This window comes from Myxine glutinosa, chromosome 5 (genome assembly GCF_964187855.1).
Source record: "Myxine glutinosa chromosome 5, kmMyxGlut1.1, whole genome shotgun sequence".
Taxonomy (NCBI): domain Eukaryota; kingdom Metazoa; phylum Chordata; class Myxini; order Myxiniformes; family Myxinidae; genus Myxine; species Myxine glutinosa.
In genome coordinates this window covers 38907016-38927345 of record NC_136265.1, presented here as the reverse complement: position 1 = coordinate 38927345, position 20330 = coordinate 38907016, and the positions used below count along the sequence as shown (strand labels likewise).

The following is a 20330-nucleotide window of genomic DNA, read 5'->3' as shown; positions in this document are numbered from 1 at the left end:
TGCTGTAGCAAAATATTCAATATATAAATCGAGGAAAATTAAAATTGATAATGGGCATGGGTTTGATGTTGTTCCTATGTTTAAAGGGCTGGTGTCTGCAAGAATAAGGTTAGAGTTTGATTATTATGTGGCGAATGAAAATGTCAAACTCTTTGAATGCAAATGGTGTATTAATGAAGCCTTATGTGTTGTGAATGAATCGAATTTGTACTTTTCTTTTTAACATTAAGAACTGTTGTTTTTTTCTATTTTTTTCTCTCCTGTAAAAATGTAACTTGACCTGGTGTGTTTTTTTGTGAAATAAATGGTGTTGCAAATTCAATTCTCTCTCTCTCTCTCTCTCTCTCTCTCTCTCTCTCGCGCCCCCTGCTGGTCGTTTGCATGCTGGTTGTACTGTCATGGCGTCTGCTTGTGGAGGCCTGTGAGTGCTCTGTGTTGTTGCTCCATTCCCCCCCCCCCCCCCGTTTTCCCCCCTCTGTGTCCTTGTACCTGTTCGTGGAGTCTTCCTGGTGATTCCCATATACGTTGAGACGGGAGAGAGAGCCGGAGAGCACAGGGTGATCGCTGGTAAGGGTTCGCCGTTTTTGGGCGTCGCCCGATCGGTGTTTGCTCCTTCATCTTAAACCTCTATTTCCTTTTTTTCCTTTCGTTTATCCTTCCTTCAGTTTGTTTTGTTGCCTCCCTTTTCCGAAGTTAGGGAAATCGGAGAGGTCTGATTGCTTCCCATTCCCGGAGTTCGGGTAGGGAAGATTGTATTATATATTCACCCTCCCCGAGTTGGGGAGGGGTTGTAAGTGCAGCTGTTCCAGCATGGCAGCTGCACTATCTTGATTTACGGCCTTTCAGAGCCTGACCCGTAAGCACGGGTTCTTTTGTGTACCTCCGGAACGTGAGGTTAGTGTCGAGGACGTTGTCCTCGCAACCGGTCGTGTTGTCGGGATCGACAAGGTTGTTGCCGCTTCGCGGATGAACAAGCGGATCGTTATTTTTTTGTCCGACGTGGATTGTGTCCCACAAATTGTCGAACAGGGTTTGACAATCGATCCAGATTTATTTGTAATGATTTCCCCACTAGATAGCCCAGCGATAAAAGTCGTGATATCAAATTGCCCCCCATTTGTATCCGACGATGTACTAATTAAAGAGTTGTCCCGATACGGTACCATCGTGTCTCGTATCTCCATGATTCCCTTCGGGTCACGAAACAACGATTTAAGGCACGTGGTTTCATTCCGGCGGCAAGTGTTTATGATTTTAAAAAATTCCCAGAAGGATTTAAACCTTATAATAAAATTAAAACATCAACAGAACGAATATACAGTGTACGTGTCCACCAACGTTCTAAAATGTTTTGGCTGCGGACAATTTGGGCATGTTAAGCATGACTGCCCCCGAAAAGAGAATTCTCCACAAGTGCAACCTCCCCTCCGAACCGGGAATAAGCAACCCCCCCACCTTCCCACCACCGGTCCAAACCCTCCCACCACTGACCCAAGCCCTCCCACCACCGACCCAAGCCTTCCCACCACCGAACCAAACCTTCCCACCACCGAACCAAGCCCTCCCGCCGCCGAACCAAGCCCTCCCACCACCGACCCGAACCTTCCCACCATCGACCCAAGCCTTACCACCACTGATCCCAATCTGTCCACCACCGACCCAAGCCCTCTTACCACCAATCCAAACCCCCCCGCCGTACCCCCCTCCCCTCCCCTTGAAACAGGGGCCCCTCCCTCTACTGAAGGATCTAATTGCAGCCATCTCCTGTTAACTATAGATCTCACCCCCCAGGCGACATCGTCCAATCACAGCTTGTTGCCTGCTATAACTGATCCTACCTCTCCCGCCGTGGTAGCCGATGGGATCCCCCTCCCGATGATCACGTCCTCCCCCCCCCCCCCCCCCTCCCCCCCAAACCCTTGCAATCTCTTCCCACTAACCAGGACGAGTTTCAATTAGTCTGCCCAAAAGGAAAAAGACATCTGCAAACAACAGATGAAAACGGTCACCTCTTTAAAAAACCTACAACTGAAAACCGACAGGCCCTCCTCTCTGGCCTAGATTTGTCCCTCGTCACAGAAAATCGTTTCTCGGTATTGGAGGACATAGATGTGGATGAATCCTCGCCCTTGTCTACTGACCTAGAAACTGATATGGTTGAACCACAAAAATTAGTACCCCCCCCCTCCCCCCCCTCCCCTGAAGATGGCTCATTTCTCTCCCTCCCCGTCCCCCCCCCCCTCTATGGACTATGCCCCATCCGATAACGTGGAGGGATGTGATGACGGTGAGGAGATAAATGATGAAAACCAGTGTGACACACCATCTGAGCCATCTGATATCGATGACTCTGTTAGTGAATGTGGTAGCCTTAAGGAAGAAGAAATCCCTCCAATCCCTCCCTCCGAGATAAAAAGGTTTCTTAAGGACACATTCCGAAAAAGGAATGTTGTAATAGAAACCTTTTTTCCGGAGCTACCTGATTTTATACATTCCGCTAAACTGATGGTAAAACGGCCCCACGTTTTTAATTTCAATTCCTCCCAACGTCACCGTTTAAAGAAGTGGTTGCAAAAAGCTAAGAATGAACTGCTATCAAAAAATTGAGTGGTGGTCACTCCTCCTTATAGCTGTAATGAGTTTTTCCATTTGTAGCCTGAATATTAACGGAGGATGTAGCTCTGTCCGTAAAGTTCAAGTAAGGGATTTTTTATTGCAGAAGAAAGTTGACATTGCCCTCTTACAAGAGACCCATGCCAACGACTGCTGTGTCGCAGAGTGGTGTAGGCTCTTCCCCGGCCTGTCCTTCTTTAGTAACGGTGACTCCCGCAAAGGCGGTGTCGCAATAATTCTTAGCCCCTCCTTTTCGCCTTCATCGCTTAAATTCGACGAAATACACAAGGGATCCCTAGCATCCCTAGAATTCCACTACTATGGAAAATTCTATACTATTTTTAATATCTATGCCCCAAGTACGCCTGTAGCTCGGCGAGTTTTTTTTAATGACCTTGGGACACACCTAACGTCCCTCGACAGTCAAAACGCCCTAAAAAACCAAGACAATCATGTTTGTATTGGTGGAGATTTTAACTGCACCCTCCAACCCCAACTCGACAGGAACAGTGCAGAGCCCCATCCTGCCTCCACAATCCCTCTCACCAAATTTTTAAAACAAATGAATTTGACAGATATATGGCGGGTACAGCACCCATCAATCAGGCAATACACATGGTGTCGATGTATTCAGGGTAATATTGTACTTGCTCGCTTGGACAAGTTTTATATTAATCCTCCACTTGAACGCCTCGTTCTGTCATCCAAAATTTGCCCATCAGGATTCTCGGACCACAGCGCAACATTTCTCAAAATTTCTGCCCCCTGCCCGAAACACAAGAGTGCTTTTTGGAAATTTAATAACAACTTACTTGATGATAGTACCTTTAAGGACATTTTTCCGGAAATTTGGAATATTCTGGTTGCCTCCCAAGGGAATTTCTCAAACCTCAGACAATGGTGGGATAATGCCAAAACGCACATCAGACTGTTCTGCCAACAATATCGTGCGTATGGTGTTCAAGAGGAAAGAAAAACCACAACCTTACTTGAAGATGAAATCCTGGAATTACAGGAACAGCTTCAGGGAACCGCAAGTGTGAGCTACCAGGGAATGAGGCAACAAATCCATGGAAAAACGGCCTTACTGAATTCCATATCCGAAAGGCGAGCACAAAATGCTTTATTGCGCCTGAAGATGAGGTACATACACGACCTTGATGCTCCAACCAAATTCTTCTTCAGCCTTAAAAGGGGGGCCTCTTCGTCAATGATTACACGCTTGCTCCATGATGGGGAACTCCTTTATGAAGATGGCAGAATCAGGGAATGTGCCCGGAAACATTTTAAACAACGGTTTATGCGGCATGACATTAACCAGGATGCAATATCGGAACTTGTTTCTAACCTTCCAACATTGGCGGAGGATCAGAAGCAGCAGTTGGAGGATCCTCTTAGGTTACCTGAGCTCACCGCTGCCTTGAAGGCCTTGGAACCTGATAAAGCCCCTGGACTGGATGGGCTGACAAGTGAATTTTTCCAGTTTTTTGGGGACACCATTGGACCTCACCTACTGCGGGTATTGAATGAATGTTTAGAGGATGGACAACTGCCGTGGAGTTGCCGGAGAGCAGTCACCACCTTAATTCCTAAGAAAGCGGACACTCAACTTATAGAGAACTGGCGTCCTATTTCTGTTTTATGTACGGATTATAAAATTTTAGCCAAAGCCTTGTCTAATCGAATGAAACCTTTTATGAATGTACTAATAGGAGAACATCAATCCTTTTGTATTCCTGGACGTACTATTTTTAATAATATCTTTCTTATCCGTGATACCATTCGGTTTTGTAACAATTTTAATATGAATGTTGGTCTGTTTTTTATTGACCAAGGAAAAGCCTTTGACTGTATTGACCACATGTACCTTTTTAGAGTTTTAGAGAATTTTGGGTTTGGACCTATTTTTATCTCGTACGTTACACTTTTGTATTGTAATATATCCAGTGTTCTTAAAATTAATCAAGTATTGTGTAGCCCCATTGCTGTACAACGGGGAGTACGGCAAGGTTGCCCGCTATCTGGACTTTTATACTCTCTTGCCATCGAACCTCTTCTGCTCCAATTACGTACGCACATTTCTGGCTTCACTGGATCAATTCTTACCACACCGCTAAAAGTCTCTGCCTATGCAGATGATGTCTGTATTTATATAAAAAATAGTACTGACGTCACTGCGGTGGCTCAGGCACTAAAAACATATTGTCAGGCTTGTTCAGGCCAGGTAAACTGGAAGAAGAGTGAAGCCCTTTGGATAGGACCTGGAGATTGCCCGCCAATTGTCCTACCAGGAGGAGTGAACTGGCAGAAAAGTGGCATTAAATACCTCGGTATTTTCCTCGGAGACAACACCTTTGAGCAGCAGAACTGGGTGGGATTACCAGACAAGGTAATGGCAAAACTGGCCCGCTGGAAAGGACTTCTTTTCCAACTTTCGTACCGCGGAAGAACTCTCATCATTAACAATCTTGTCGCCTCTATGCTATGGCATAAGATGATATGCCTACAACCGCCTGGGAGCCTTCTTATTACACTGCAAAAGAGCATTGTCGACTTTTTCTGGAGCGGGAAACACTGGCTCCAACCCCCCGTGGCATACTTGCCACTCGCTGAAGGTGGCCAAGGTCTTATTGATATCCGCAGCCGGATTATGGTCTTCCGGCTTCATATCGTGCGCCAACTTGTATATGGAGATGAAGCCCTACTCTGGAGGCCTCTGGCTAACTGCATATTACAGCTCACATGCAAGCTGGGTTACGACCGAGAACTTTTCTTGATGAACCCTCATCAAATCGATTCATCCTTGCTGCCCACCTTTTACCAAGGGGTGATGAACGCCTGGCAAGCCCTGTCCTTTTCCCGTGAAATGGCAACATACAACATGGAAATGTTGTTGAACGAGCCCCTATGCTACAACCCCTTCCTGGAAAACAGCTTGAATAATAGGGGACTCGTTCAACGTTTTGTTGATGCCAAGCTGCTGCGAGTGAAAGACCTCATGACAGAGTCTGGGAGCTGCCGGCTGAGTGCTGCCGCTGTGGCAAAAAAAACCGGAATAAAATCTGTCAGGATCATCTCTCGGTTCCTTCAAGGGATATCCACAACGTATCGTAATACCTGCGAGGAACTTGGCCCTTCCCCCGAGGAAACAGCGGGTGACTTCCCCAAACTCCTAGTCTTCAGCCCGCCACTTAATCTGTCCCCTGGCCTGAACAGCCCTGATGATACTGCATTATCCCTTCCCGCCTTTCCAAAGAAAACTCTGTACAACGCGTACGTTAAAATTTTATACGCAAAAACATTTTCTGAGCACCCGAGGCTTCGATGGCGGGATGTTTTACCCCCAATACCACCCAATTGCCCCAATTGGCGAAGTTTTTATCTCTTGCCTACTCCAAAGTATGTTGGAGATATTCAATGGAAACTTGTACACTGGATTTTACCTTATAATGTTTTACTGAACCGGTTTTCTACTGCTAACTCTAAGCTATGCCCTTTCTGTGCATCCATTGAAACCCTACCGCATATATACCTGGAGTGTGAACGATTGCAACCTCTTTTTACATTCCTTCAGGAACGCTTTGTGAAGCTTGGTTCCCTCTTCAATCACAATGTTTTTATTTATGGTGTTTTAGGACCATCTTCCCTTAGGAATGTGGTTTTAATGAATTTTTTAATTGGCCAGGCCAAGTTTGCAATTTATAAATCCAGGAAGAAAAAAATGGGAAACGCTTCTGACTCGTCATGTGATGTACTGCTCACCCTTAAGGCTCTTGTAAATGCAAGACTAAAGCTAGAGTACCGGTTTTTTAAAATGAACAAGAATTTAACATGTTTTAAAGAAAAGTGGGTTTTTAATGATGTCATATGCACACTTGATGATGATGACTTGAAAATAACTTTTCCTTGAGACCATTTTATTGTGTTTTGTTTCTTTGTGACTGAACATAACTGATTTTTTGTACTCTTGTAATAAAAGGAAGAAACAGTCAGTCTCTCTCTCTCTCTCTCTCTCTCTTTCTCTCTCTCTCTCTCTCTCTCTCTCTCTCGGTTTGTTTGCCGCATTTTGTCCATTTCTTTTTACCTTTTACTAAAGTCATCTCCATTTCACACAAAAATCTTAACAACAATATTACCTGAAACTAAAAATCCTACAAGTATATTATAACAACAAAGGCAGAAGTGACAGATCCGTAACACCCCAACTTCAAGGAAGAAAGTTTGAACACGGTAAAAACTTTCTTTCCATACAAAAAGTATCTTTAACAACCAAAAGTAATACTCACACCCATAAACTACAAATCAAAATGATGGCTGATCAAATCCCGTAAGCAAAAATTTTTCCAAACAATGCACAGGTTTTTTGCAAAAAGCGCAAGTAGGCCCGGAGGAAAATCCCGTGGTCTGCCTCGGGCCCCCTGGAAGGTGGGTCTGCCTTGGACAGTCAGTCTTTTGATCACTAAAATTTGAGGTACCAGATTTTGCTCGATACTCCTGTCGTGGAACAATTTGTGTACATTAACCAAGTCATGTCCATTCATTGAATACTTGTAAAATTTAATAACACTGAGAAAAAAAACTCATTCTTAATTCACAAACTCGTGTCTATAGAGTTATTCAGCCTCTTTTTTCAATGAATGAACGCCAATGGAGCGTTATTTTCAAAGTACAAAGTGTTATTTTCGAATTTCGTAGCTCCGTATACTGCCATTGAAACCAATCAACTGCTATACCGCCTCACCGCTGCTGCCAAATTGCACGTCTCCCGTCTTGAAAATATGAAGAATTTGAACCAACTAATGATATATATGCACAAAATACTCTTCAATTCGATTACCTAGTATAAAACAAATCCATTTTCCCCCAAATAAATAAAAATCGTCAATTTCACCGGAAATTAAAACTGAACCGGATGTCACATCAGCAGATCCAAAACCTCGGTCATAGATCCACATCAGTAGATTACCTACATCAGTAGATTCACAACCTCGGTCATGGATTCAGTAGATTGGATTCATGGATTCAGTAGATCCACATCAGTAGACTACCTTCATCAGTAGATTTCACACATCAGTAGATTACCTTCATCAGTAGATCCACAACCTCAGTCATAGATCCACATCAGTAGATTACCTACATCAGTAGATTCACAACCTCGGTCATGGATTCAGTAGATTGGATTCATGGATTCAGTAGATCCACATCAGTAGACTACCTTCATCTGTAGATTTCCCACATCAGTAGATTACCTTCATCAGTAGATCCACAACCTCAGTCATAGATCCACATCAGTAGATCAACAACCTCGGTCATGCATCCACATCAGGAGATTACCTTCATCAGCAGATTACCCACATCAGCAGATCCACAACCTCTGTCATAGATCCACATCAGTAGATTACCTACATCAGTAGATCCACAACCTCGGTCATGGATCCACATCAGTAGACTACCTTCATCAGTAGATTTCCCACATCAGTAGATTACCTTCATCAGTAGATCCACAACCACAGTCATAGATCCACATCAGTAGATCCACAACCTCGGTCATGGATCCACATCAGTAGATTACCTTCATCAGTAGATTACGCACATCATTAGATTACCTTAATCAGCAGATCCACAACCTTGGTGATGGATCCACATCAGTAGATTACCCACATCAGTAGATCCACAACCTCGGTCATGGATCCACATCAGCAGATAACCTTCATCAGTAGATTACCCACATCAGTAGATTACCTTATTTAGCAGATCCACAACCTTGGTGATGGATCCACATCAGTAGATTACCCACATCAGTAGATCCACAACCTTGGTCATGGATCTACATCAGTAGATTACCTACATCAATAGATTACCTTCATCAGTAGATTACCCACATCATTAGATTACCTTAATCAGCAGATCCACAACCTTGGTGATGGATCCACATCAGTAGATTACCTACATCAGTAGATCAACAACCTTGGTCATGCATCCACATCAGTAGATTACCTACATCAGTAGATCCACAACATCAGCCATGGACCCACATCAGTAGATTACCTACATCAGTAGATACACAACATCAGCCATGGACTCACATCAGTAGATTACCTACATCAGTAGATTACCTACATCAGCCATGGATCCACATCAGTAGATACACAGCATCAGCCATGGACCCACATCAGTAGATTACCTACATCAGTAGATACACAACATCAGCCATGGATCCACATCAGTAGATTACCTACATCAGTAGATACACAACATCAGCCATGGATCCACATCAGTAGATTACCTACATCAGTAGATACACAACATCAGCCATGGATCCACATCAGTAGATTACCTACATCAATAGATCCACAACCTCCGTTGCCTCCAGGCAGTCAGTCAACCCATCAATACAACATCACAAACCAAACTTTACTCACTAGAGCATTTCATATGTTATCACATAGTTAAACCTCCCATCACACAATCCATTATGTGATAACCAATTAAATCATGCACATCTTATCTTAAATATAACATGGCCACCAACCAGCACGTACTCACCTCTGAATCTAATACACACCTGGGTTGTGGACTGATATCACATATGAAATGTGATGGCATCTGACATGCTTTTTGAACAAAAGCAAACCAAATAACGGGCCTTACACCTCAATCTTCCCATATATTGGAACATTATAGATTGTCCACCTGACACCGTGGCATAATCGTAAGAGTGTCTGCCTTTGAGTCTGGGAGGTTGGTAGTTCAATTCAATTCAATTGTTCAGTTCAATTGTGATCCGGGCCGAGTCACATCAAATGTTTTAAATATGGTACGTGCTGCTTCCTTGCTTAACGCTCAGCACTTAAGAAGGACAGAGACAAACATCCATCCGTTGGCCGCCATTGTGCAGGCTTGATAAGCTCAATGGCCTCCTGCGTTGATGTTCCTTGTAAGGGAACTCATGTTTTTTTGTTTTTTAAGTCACGAGTGTTTCATGAGCTCAGAATTTACACCGAGCAGAGAGGGTGCCACTCCCTCATAGGGTACGGCTTGTCCACCTTGCAGTACCAGCCAACATTGGCCTTCTCTTTCAAAGCAGATGTACTCTGTACTAGCAGGTGCGACACAAACCTGGACTGAAACGAGATTTTGCTCCTGGGCAAAGCGAGCAGAAGCGACAAGCGCCATCCAGTTCCCACCGACTCCTCCGTCAACAAAGTGACTCAGGCATGAACCGTCAAATATCTGGAGGAAACAATACAGCTGAGTGAGCAGAAAGAAATGGAGACCCCAACCCTAAACACATTAATGTCTGATGAGTCTTCGTTGGTCTTTTCCCATAAAAAAAACAGTCCGTTTGTGTGTTTGTCTGTCCCCCTTCATAAGGGTAGGATTTAAAGGCCAATCTTTTAGCATGAATGTGTGTTCACTACGGTCTATTTTTGAGGATAAAACAAACTTGAAAAACATTTTCCATGAAGTAATAATTACGTCTCTTCTACTGGAATTGTAGACGGTGGCTTGCAAACCGAGCCTCAAGGGCGGTGTACGGAGGAGTTTTTTGTTAAATAACGATAAATACAAGGTGAATGGAGGTGAAATTTGCTGCACATGATGTGTAATGCGCGCAGAGTAAACGGAGTGTTCAATTACGTCTGTAGGATATCTAATAAATAAAGAAGATAAAAGCAAACCTGACACTAGGCCGAGGCTTCTGACTTTGGCACGCTCACGGCGCTGCACCGTCGAATAAACCGTTCCATCCCGTCATTTTTGACGGACTTTTATACTAGTTACAGAAAAAAAACATGATCTTATAGTTAGTTGAGTGGTCTTCATGTATTATGTCGAAAATATTGCTTGGCTGTTCTCTACTGTCGATCAGTGAAACTATTTTTTCTTTATTTATGAAAATAACCCTTTATAATTTCAACTTTTTTCTTGTGTTTAAGTAAAAAGAGTTGGGATGGCCACTGAAATAGTTGCTTTGAAAAGACAGCACCGCCCAAAAGTCTGCCGAACTGAGTCAAAAAATTGAATAAACCATCCAATACTTGTTTGGCCTACTCGTTTTGAAAGGCAAAAGTAACAACAATGGCAGTAGTATGTATTTGCAGTGAATATATTTACATCCAGCACTTCCGTGAGCCTCGGTCTCTATATACCGTCAAAAAAAGTCCAATCGTCACGGGCTGAGTCTGCTAATCAGGCGATGATTGCTTGGCCCTTGCAGGCTGTGGGATTGATTGGCCATTGCAGGCCGTGGGATTGATTGGCCATTGATAGGTAATTAGCAGTGATTTGACGGCAACTCCGCCGCGTCCGGGTGGAGCCCCCGGGTCAGGGGCGTAGAGCTCCAGGGTTTTGCACGGGTCAACTGCCCAGATCTCTCTTTTGCCTTCTCCATGTCACCCCTGCCCCCCCCCCCCCTCTCCCAACTCCATCTTGTCTGACCAAATCATACCCTCATTTTGACTTGCGTTTCGCAGGGGCCGTGTCAGCATTGTAACGGACTTGACTTTAGTAGTACTGTCCCATCTACTTTCTGGACTCTGTGGCACCTTTGGAAAAAAAGATGATTGTGCACCGGTACCCCTCGGATAAACTAAATTGCTGTCCAAATTTACAGGAGCACATCATAGGTGAGATTGAGAGTTAGATCCAGATTGGGTCGAATTTAACGAAGAGGCGCTAAGAGGACCTGGATCGGGGTGCTAAGAGGACCTGGATCGGGGCGCTAAGAGGACTTGGATCAGGGCGCTAAGAGGACCTGAATCAGGGCGCTAAGAGGACCTGGATCAGGGCGCTAAGAGGACCTGGATCGGGGCGCTAAGAGGACCTGGATCGGGGCACCAAGAGGACCTGGATCAGGGCGCTAAGAGGACCTGGATCGGGGCGCTAAGAGGACCTGGATCAGAGCGCTAAGAGGACCTGGATCGGGGTGCTAAGAGGACCTGGATCGGGGCGCTAAGAGGACCTGGATCGGGGCGCTAAGAGGACCTGGATCGGGGCGCTAAGAGGACCTGGATCGGGGTGCTAAGAGGACCTGGATCGGGGTGCTAAGAGGACCTGGATCGGGGCGCTAAGAGGACCTGGATCCACAGGTGCCTTCTTCATTGGGCCGAACGGGCTCCACTGATGGGATACCACCTGCGCCCATGGTCCGTTAAGAGGTATCGGGGCCCTGAACGGATTCGGCATAGGTGGTCGCATGGGCTCCTACAGTCAGCAAAGAGGTCTCGGGGTGCACAGGTTGGGTGTACATTATCCCGCCAGGGTCCGCACGGAGGTCCAATGACAGTTGGTGAATTCCATGGAGATTATCCCACCTGCTCCCAGGGTATGCAAAGAGGTGCAGAGTGGATGTCAAAGATACCACTGCATCTTTTGAAAAGTTTAGGCCATTGTGTTCAATAACTCCGGTCATAGTCCCCTCCTGGGGTTCAACATGAAGTCACGAGAGACTGGGAAGTGGACATGGCACATGCATGAATGGGCAAAAGGCCCTTTCTGGTGTCTATTATTTCTTTGAGTCTGCAGGGAAAAAATCTTGTTGTAATTGGAAGGATCGATATTCAAACCTCAAGGCACCACTAACCAGTATCACTGCACAGTAGTCTTTATCAAGGACTACACAAGGTGGTCAAAATGTCTGCCCATGTCCGCTCTGAGCCTTACCTATGTTCTGGGCAGATATTTGCACAGAAGGTGGTTCCCTCAATTTAAATCTTGAGTTCACTTATATCCGCTTAATCGGGTAAGGATTCACATCTGAGGGGCGTAAGTAATGAGTAATTAGTTGCATCCGTGAGACGACAATATAATACCCATGATTCTGTTTATCATTACCGTGTTTAAATAAAACCCCATGTTGGAATTTCCGCAAATTAAAAGCGGCTCGTGTCGTGGTCTTCCCTTCAAGCATGGAGCCTGACTTCTGTGGGTTTTCCAATAGAGAGAGGAGAGAGAGATATCTAAAGAATTCCTCCGGCCGATTGAGTGCCTGATTCAATGACCATCCGGATCATCAAATGGGTGCCATCAATCCCAGATCCTCTCCAAACAATAGGACCACAACTTTAGTTTTGTATGAGGTCATCTAACCAGAGAGCGATACATAGAGATGTGGGCAGTGGGGGTGGAGTGGGGATGTGGCAGAGAAAGAGAGACGGTTAGCTCGGATATACGACCCGGCGCACACTTCTAAAGGAATCGGATCGAAGCAACAAACATGAAGTGGGCTTGGACGCGCCTTCGGGCTGCACAGCTGTCATGCCCGTGCTGCCGACCGTGCTGCCCCTAGCCCATCTGGCCCGTCACCGGCACGTTTCCTGCTCCGGCCCAGGGTTCGGCACCCGCTTTGATGGTGCCTGCCCCGTTGCCTTAACCCCGAGACCCCAGGACTCCCTGCCCCCAGTGCATGGAGCCCACGACAGGTGTCTCTGCATGAAGGGCAAAAAATATAGCAACCGTCCTACCAACCCCTTCCTCCCCCCCCCCCCCCCCCCCCCTCAACCGAAAATAAATAAATAAATAATATAATATAATTTCTCTGCTTGCACTGATTATGGCCTGTTTAATGATGGCTACAGACAGTACCAGTATATATATATATATATTATATACAGTGCCCGCATAAGTATTGGAACTGTGAAATCAAATTTGTTATTATTGCTATATATATATATACTCAAAAAAATTGTATTTGAGATTAAAAGATGAATATGAAGCAAGAGCACAGAATAGCAGCTCTTATTTATTGGTATTTCTATGAATATATATTTTACCGTTGTAGAACAATAGCATTTTGTATGTTCAGTCCTCCCATTTTAAGTAAGCATAAATATTGGAACAGAATAACTTAAAGTAAGTTAAAGTAGTATAAAAGTTAGTATTTGGTTGCGTATCACTTGCATGTAATAACTACAACCCGGTGACGTCACCAAACTCTTGGTATCTTCCTTTGCGATGCTTTGCCGGACTTTACTGCAGCCATTTTCAGTTGTTGTTTGTTTTGGGGGGTTCTGACTCTAGTCTCCTCTTCAGCAAGTGAAATTCATGCTCCATTGGATTTAAATCAGGAGATTGACTTGGCCAATCTGAAACATTCCATTTCCCCCCCTGATGAACTCCTTGGTTGCGTTGGCAGTGTGACTTGGGTCATTGTCTTGCTGCATGGTGAAGCGCCGTCCAATGAGTTTGGAGGCATTTTCTTGTACATATGCAGACAAAATGTTTCTGTACACTTCCGAATTCATTCTGCCGCTGCCATCATTAGTTACATCATCAATAAAGATGAGTGAGTCAGTTCCAGAGGCAGCCATGCAAGCCCAAGCCATGACACTACCTCCACCATGCTTCACAGATGTGGTTTTCTTCACAGCTCTGATGATTTTTCTGTCATCAATTGTAGTTGTTGTACCTTCGCCCACCTGGCTATTGTCTGTTGCTAAGTACACCAGTGGCTTGTTTCTTTTTCAAGATATTCCAAATTGTTGTATTTGCTCTGCGCGATGTTTGTTCTATGGTTCTAAATGAATTATTCTGTTCTTTCAACTTCCAAATTGCTTGCTTTTCTTTCATAGACAGTTCTCTAGTCTTCAGGTTGGTTGTTTGGATGTTTGGATTCAATGTTTGCAATTATTATTGCCAAATTATGGTACTATTATCATTATTGTTAATATTATTAGTATTAATTAATGCATGCTTTGTAACAATGTTATCATTATGTTTGTTACCCTCACCTGAGGAGAGGGTATTGCATTTGGAGTCCATTTGTTTGTCTGTCTGTTTGTTACTTGGCAAAAAAAATCATTTTTGACAAATATGTTGATCACACCGGTTTGTGTGTGTGTTTGTTTGTCTGTCCGCTCACTTATACTTGCGTACAGATCACAAATTTAAACCGAACTTCACGAAACTTCACCAAATGGTAGAGTTGGTGGTCCGACAAAATCCTATATATTTTTGAGGTCAAAAGGTCAAAAGCTCAACATAGGCCAAAGGTCAACCACTTTTTCAAATTACTAAAATCCTCAATTTTCATCCGGTTGACTTGAAATCTGAATAGGATTTGCATATCAGTTTATTGAAACCAACCATCAACTATTTTTGAGGTCAACATCGGCCTAAAGGTCAACATCGGCCAGATTTCTAAAATCCTCAATTTTCATCCGATTGAGTTGAAATTTGAATATAATTTTCAAATCAGCTATCTGAATTCAATCACAAACTATTTTTCAGATCAAAATAGGCCAAAAGGTCAACATCGGCCTAAGGTCAACCATTTTTCTCGAATTTCTTAAATCAATTTTCATCCAATTGACTTGAAATATGAATATGATTTTCATATCAGTTTACTGAAACCAACCACCAACTATTTTTGAAGTCAACATAGGCCAAAAGGTCAACATAGGCCGAATTTCTAAAATTGACAATTTTCATCCGATTAACTTAATTTGAAGAAGATTTGCATATCAGGTCACATAATTCAACCACGAATTATTTGTGAGGTAAAAAGGATGCTCTACCGAGTGCCATTCTACTTTGTTCTCTTTTACCAAGTGTCGCTCTACGAGTGATTTTTCATTTGGCTGTTTCTTTGTTTGTTTGTCTGTCTGTCTGTTTGTCCGCACGGAATAAATATGATTTTCTCTGCAACTCTTCGTCCGATTGACAGGAAATTTTCACCATAGGTGCAACTCCTCCTGTAGAATTTTTAGATTAAAATTATGACGTCATAGGTCACGTGGTTTGGACGACATCTTAGAAAAGCGGAAAATTTTTGCATCTCTATATCTCCGAAAGCGCTGCAGAGAAAAAAATTGATACATGGCTCATTGTAAAGAACTCTCCATGGGGAATAACATATGTTAATGATGTCATAGGTGCCGCCATTATGACGTCATAATTCGACAAGTATAAAACTTCACCCGATCAAGATGAAATTTCTTCAGCGTCATCTAGGGATAAATTGGTGGCGAAAAAAAAAATAATGATGATGTCAGTCACGTGGTTCGGCCGCCATATTTGTTTTAACACAAAGCCTTAAAAACCACTAAAAACACATCCAGGTGAGGGTCTGCAATCTCCTATTGTTCTTTCTTGTTTACTTTGCAATTAAAATGCCATGCCATGGAAGGACCTATTCATCTGCTCTATACATATAATTAAAATTAGCCGAATCAACTCAGGAGATCATGATGATCATTTTAATGTGTCACATTCCGCATCAGAAAGCTAAAGGTGGTTCATTCCGCATCAGAAAGCTCCAGTAGAACTCCACAAAAAACATGCCTCACACACACACACACACACTATCACATACACACAACTCATCCATTTATGGTAGATTCCTTAATGCTAATAAACAAAATATAAATCTCCTGAGGATAAAGGTGAACAAAGACAGCCTATAAAGGTGTCCAGGCCGCCACCTTTGTATGAAAGTCAATTCCCCACATAACATGTGATTTCCTCAATGTAGATGAATTGATCAAACTTCTGAATCAACCAAAATTACAACAGTTATATTTCCACCTCTTCCAAAAATCTTAATTAATTACCCATCACTGTACCATATAATTACAGTATCACAAAGCAGCATGACATCATGAAGTTTATTTCAGACTGCGAACTTGTTTAATAGTAAACTTGTTGCACATGTATTAAATATGATCCTTGATTATTGATGAATACTCCAATTTTATAATTCCAACAGGTTTATAATTAACAGGCTCCCCCCCCCCCCACCCCCACCTCCCCATCCCATGCCTCCTCCCCCCAAGCCCTCTCCCTCCCACAGATCTCCCGATGTCCCTGCTCTCCATCTTGTTCTCCCGCTCCCTTTATCATATGTTTAATGTTTTATGTGTCAGTTTGTCTTTTTTGTGATCAATGTTAGCTCTTACACGAGCCTCGACCTTGTATACAAAAAAAAGAAGAGTGTGACGTCACCTTTCACAAAACTTATCTTGAATGAGGATTTTTATCTTTAACTTTCCAATCTTTCTATTCATATTGAGGAGGTAGAAGAAAGGTTAGTCATGGCATGGCTCCGCTGGTGCAATGCCCTCTGTTGATTAGGGCAGGAATTTGGCATTGGGCCATGTTGCCGGCGATAGCTCGCCTACACATATTGATGAGTCACCCTGCCCATCAAACACTGGGACGACAGTTTATAGCTGGTTTGGGATTCAAAGCCCAGGCTAGACAGCTTCTAGGCCATCCTGTGTGCCCAAACACGCCAGTGATGCAACAACGTACGTAACGTTGTCCGTACAAACTGCGCGTCTCGTACTGTACACAGAACAAAGACTTTCATTCCTCTTTTCTCCCGCCTCTGGAGCAAATTCCCTCACTCTCTTCAATCCCACTCCTCCCTCCAGGTCTTTAAAACAGCTGTTCACCACCATCTCTCATCTTCTCCCATCCAAAACCTTGATCTTTTCTACCCCCGTTAATTTCACCCCAGATCCACTTTTTTGAAATACCAACTTCTTTCCTGGCAGTCCTAGCAGTGTCCATGTGTTTTATACCTCTCCCACCCCACCCCCTTTCCCATGCCTCCTCCCCCCAAGCCCTCTCCCTCCCACAGATCTCCCGATGTCCCTGCTCTCAAATGTTGTGTTTGTGTGCTTCCCCCTCTCTCCCCATCTTGTCTACCGCTCCCCTTATTATATGTTTTATGTGTCTGTTTGTTTTTTTGTGATTAATGTTCGCTCTTTCACGAGCCTCGATCTTGGATACAAAAAAAACAAAATTATAAAAAACATTGAAATCCATATCACCTCCCACATGCAGCTATTGTCGTCGTTGCTTCGCAGGTCGGCCGGAGCGACCTTGCGTCCCGTGAATGGTCCAAAGCGCGTCCCAGAAGCAACACCCGAACCGCAGCAGAAAATACCGAGACGTGGTGGGTGACCCGGGGCGGTCATTGTCCGCACGCATAGACCTGGAGCAGAGATTCTCAATCATAAACCTCCAACAATCATAATAATAACGATGGGTGATGATTTCACTTATTAAGTATCCCATTTACTACTAACCCCTACCCCAACCCTCCCTCCCCGTTCACCATAGCAATTGACCTTCTGGCATCCCAATGGCACGCTTGTCCGGTAAATGCAGCTGGGGCTGGAACTTAAAGTCTGCAACACAAGGCAACAATTACAAACAATTATGGGAGGATAAACTACGTGCATTTAATACTTGCAAGACAAATTTCTATTGTTATTAGTTGTTATTGGTCGTTATTATTTTTATTAGCGCAATTCCAACATCTGTGCTAGCAGGAAGAGCTGCATCATGGAGCACGCCAACCTTTGAAAGAAGGGCATTAAGCCGGCTGTCTTACATCTTTCCATAATTGTGGCCTACATCAAAGTACATTTAGTAAATTTAAACGACTCTTTTGACAGGTACTCTCTGAAAATTCGCAATTTGTTGTCAAGCTTGAGCATCGACATCCTGTCTCTACATCCGCCAAGAGGCTCCAGGTAGGGAGGTGTTCAATGTTAAAGGAGGTCAGATCAGAATACAAGTTTAATGGCAAGGCTCACCGCTCGGCGACGTGCAGAATCCGACCATACTCTGCCCGTACAAAACGGCCTGGAGGTCCCAGGCGGAGAAGCGAAGCGGACCTTCCTCGGGTCTGGGGGCCGCAACCGTGTACGGGAGCGGACACACGGACAGCGAGTCTCCTCTATCCATGCCTTCGGGGTGAATGCATGAAGAGTGTTCGAGTTTAACAGGCATCCGATTCAAATTCACCAACAGGGGGCAAAGGATTAACGAGGCAGCTTAACTGGATCCAACAACTGCATTTATCCTCTCAACTCAACTTTACAATTCTTTCTACCTTTATTTCTATACATTTGCATCTTTGCGTCATGACCAACCTGAGTTTATGAGATGATGTCCAGCCCGTTACATTCAAGGTATCATAAAGTGTATGTAATGGCTATTTTTGAAAGCGTTTTATCTGATTGGGGTGTTCAAAGAGTTCTCAGAACAAGATACTCGTAAAATAGGTAAAGAAACAGGTACATTATTTATTTTTGAACACATATGTAACATAATATATAGTTCGCAAGAGGGCCATTTTTCATATATATACATATATATATATATATATATATATATATATATATATATATATATATGTATATATATATATTGTTACTGATCGCGGTTTAGATGTTACTTGCCGAGCGAAGGCTCCGCGACCGAACAGTTGTTCCCCGACTCACCCGATTCACCCAGAACTTTGGCCGTATCGCACCGCAGCTGCCCAATCTGGGAAAAGACTAAAACGACGAAATGCAAAGAGGAAAAGGAATAAAACGAGAAGACGGACAGAAGAGTAATGGGATTTATTATTTACACAAGCAAAAAGAAAGCAGTCACGTTTATTTACAACACATAAGACGCAGGTGACACAGTGCAAATACTAGCTTACCTACAGACTTAATTAAATACCCAGGGACAAGACAAACAAAACAAACTCACGTACACAAGAAGGGTGGAAAGGCAGGAGGTGGATGGCTGGAGGGAGAGGAAGGTCCAAGGGGGTCCTGCAGCACGATCGGCACGTTTAGCAGCCGCCGTTCCTTCACGGCCTTGCTCAAAACCGCCGTCTAGGCCCCAAGTGGCTGTGGGGTGTTGTTGCTGCTGTGGCCTCCGCTGCTTTCCCAAGACTTGTCTGACGCGTCTGGTCCAAACCCTCAACTCTTTCTTGGTTCACTCACTCCTCACCACCGACTCCTCACCGCAACCAACGCAACCACTGACCACCACCACCGACTCCTCACCGCAACCAACGCAACCAACTGACCACCGACTCCACTGACTGACTCCGACTCACGCCACTTGCGCGCGCGCCTTTATATCGCCTCCAGCGATCAAGCTGCCGGCCTTCAGGACACGCCCATCGGTGTGCTCACCTCGGCCCTGGTTGGTCATGTGACCCTCTGGCTCCGCCCTTGATGACGAAGGGCGGGCACGCCCCTCTTCTCTGACCCGAGCACTCGTTCAATGGTGGTTTTGGAGGGGAGGTAATTGGCAATCGAGGCTCGGCAATGACGAAAGGGGATCTATTCTCTTTCACTGGTGCAATGGAGTACTTCAATTAATGGGAGACACAGCCTTACCCTAAAACACAGAATAAGAGATAACTATCAAACAGGGGTATTCTATTATTTGGCTGACGTGTATGCTTGTGGACTAATTATGGGATGCCCTTTCACCTTTACACAGCTCCGGAGGCAGGGGGGCGCAGAATAAACAATAATAATAATAATAAAGCACACAATCAAAAAAAATACAGGCCTCATATCCGCAACACTGCACCCTCCTCCTCTTAGGCACGTCCCGGGCCTACAACTTTTATTTAGTGTGACACGTAGGTGTAGTTCCCTCTACTTTTAACCTGACCCTGAGTGCGACAGTTTTAAAACATAAATAAATGTGTCCCGCTGCTCCATTGCACCCTGCCTAACAGACTTACGCCCACAGTTAACCGAATTGCGGAATGGTCTTCAAACTACACACTGACGGTGGGAAGCATTATTTACAATGACGCTATTTTTATTTACAAAACTAACCCAGGACCTGTGACTGTTCTTTCTGGGGGGGAGACAGTCTGCTCTGCATCGACGCACCATGAAAGCACCCAAAAACGCACCAATACGAGATCTGTGTCAGATCTCGCGAGATCTTGGGGACGGCGG

At 44.2% G+C, this 20330-nt stretch overlaps 1 protein-coding gene across 1 annotated transcript in view; it reads right to left on the bottom strand.

Annotated features, from left to right (window-relative positions):
• Window positions 1-18312, bottom strand: part of PRDM14 (PR/SET domain 14) — a 77936-nt gene extending 59624 nt beyond the window's left edge. The window contains exons 1-4 of the mRNA XM_078777274.1: window positions 18162-18312; window positions 17691-17750; window positions 17391-17554; window positions 9733-9846 (exon numbers count right to left, since the gene is read on the bottom strand). Coding sequence (XP_078633400.1) covers window positions 9733-9846; window positions 17391-17554; window positions 17691-17750; window positions 18162-18312 — 489 coding nt within the window. The remainder of the gene's footprint in view (window positions 1-9732; window positions 9847-17390; window positions 17555-17690; window positions 17751-18161) is intronic.
• Between the last annotated feature and the right edge of the window lie 2018 nt (window positions 18313-20330).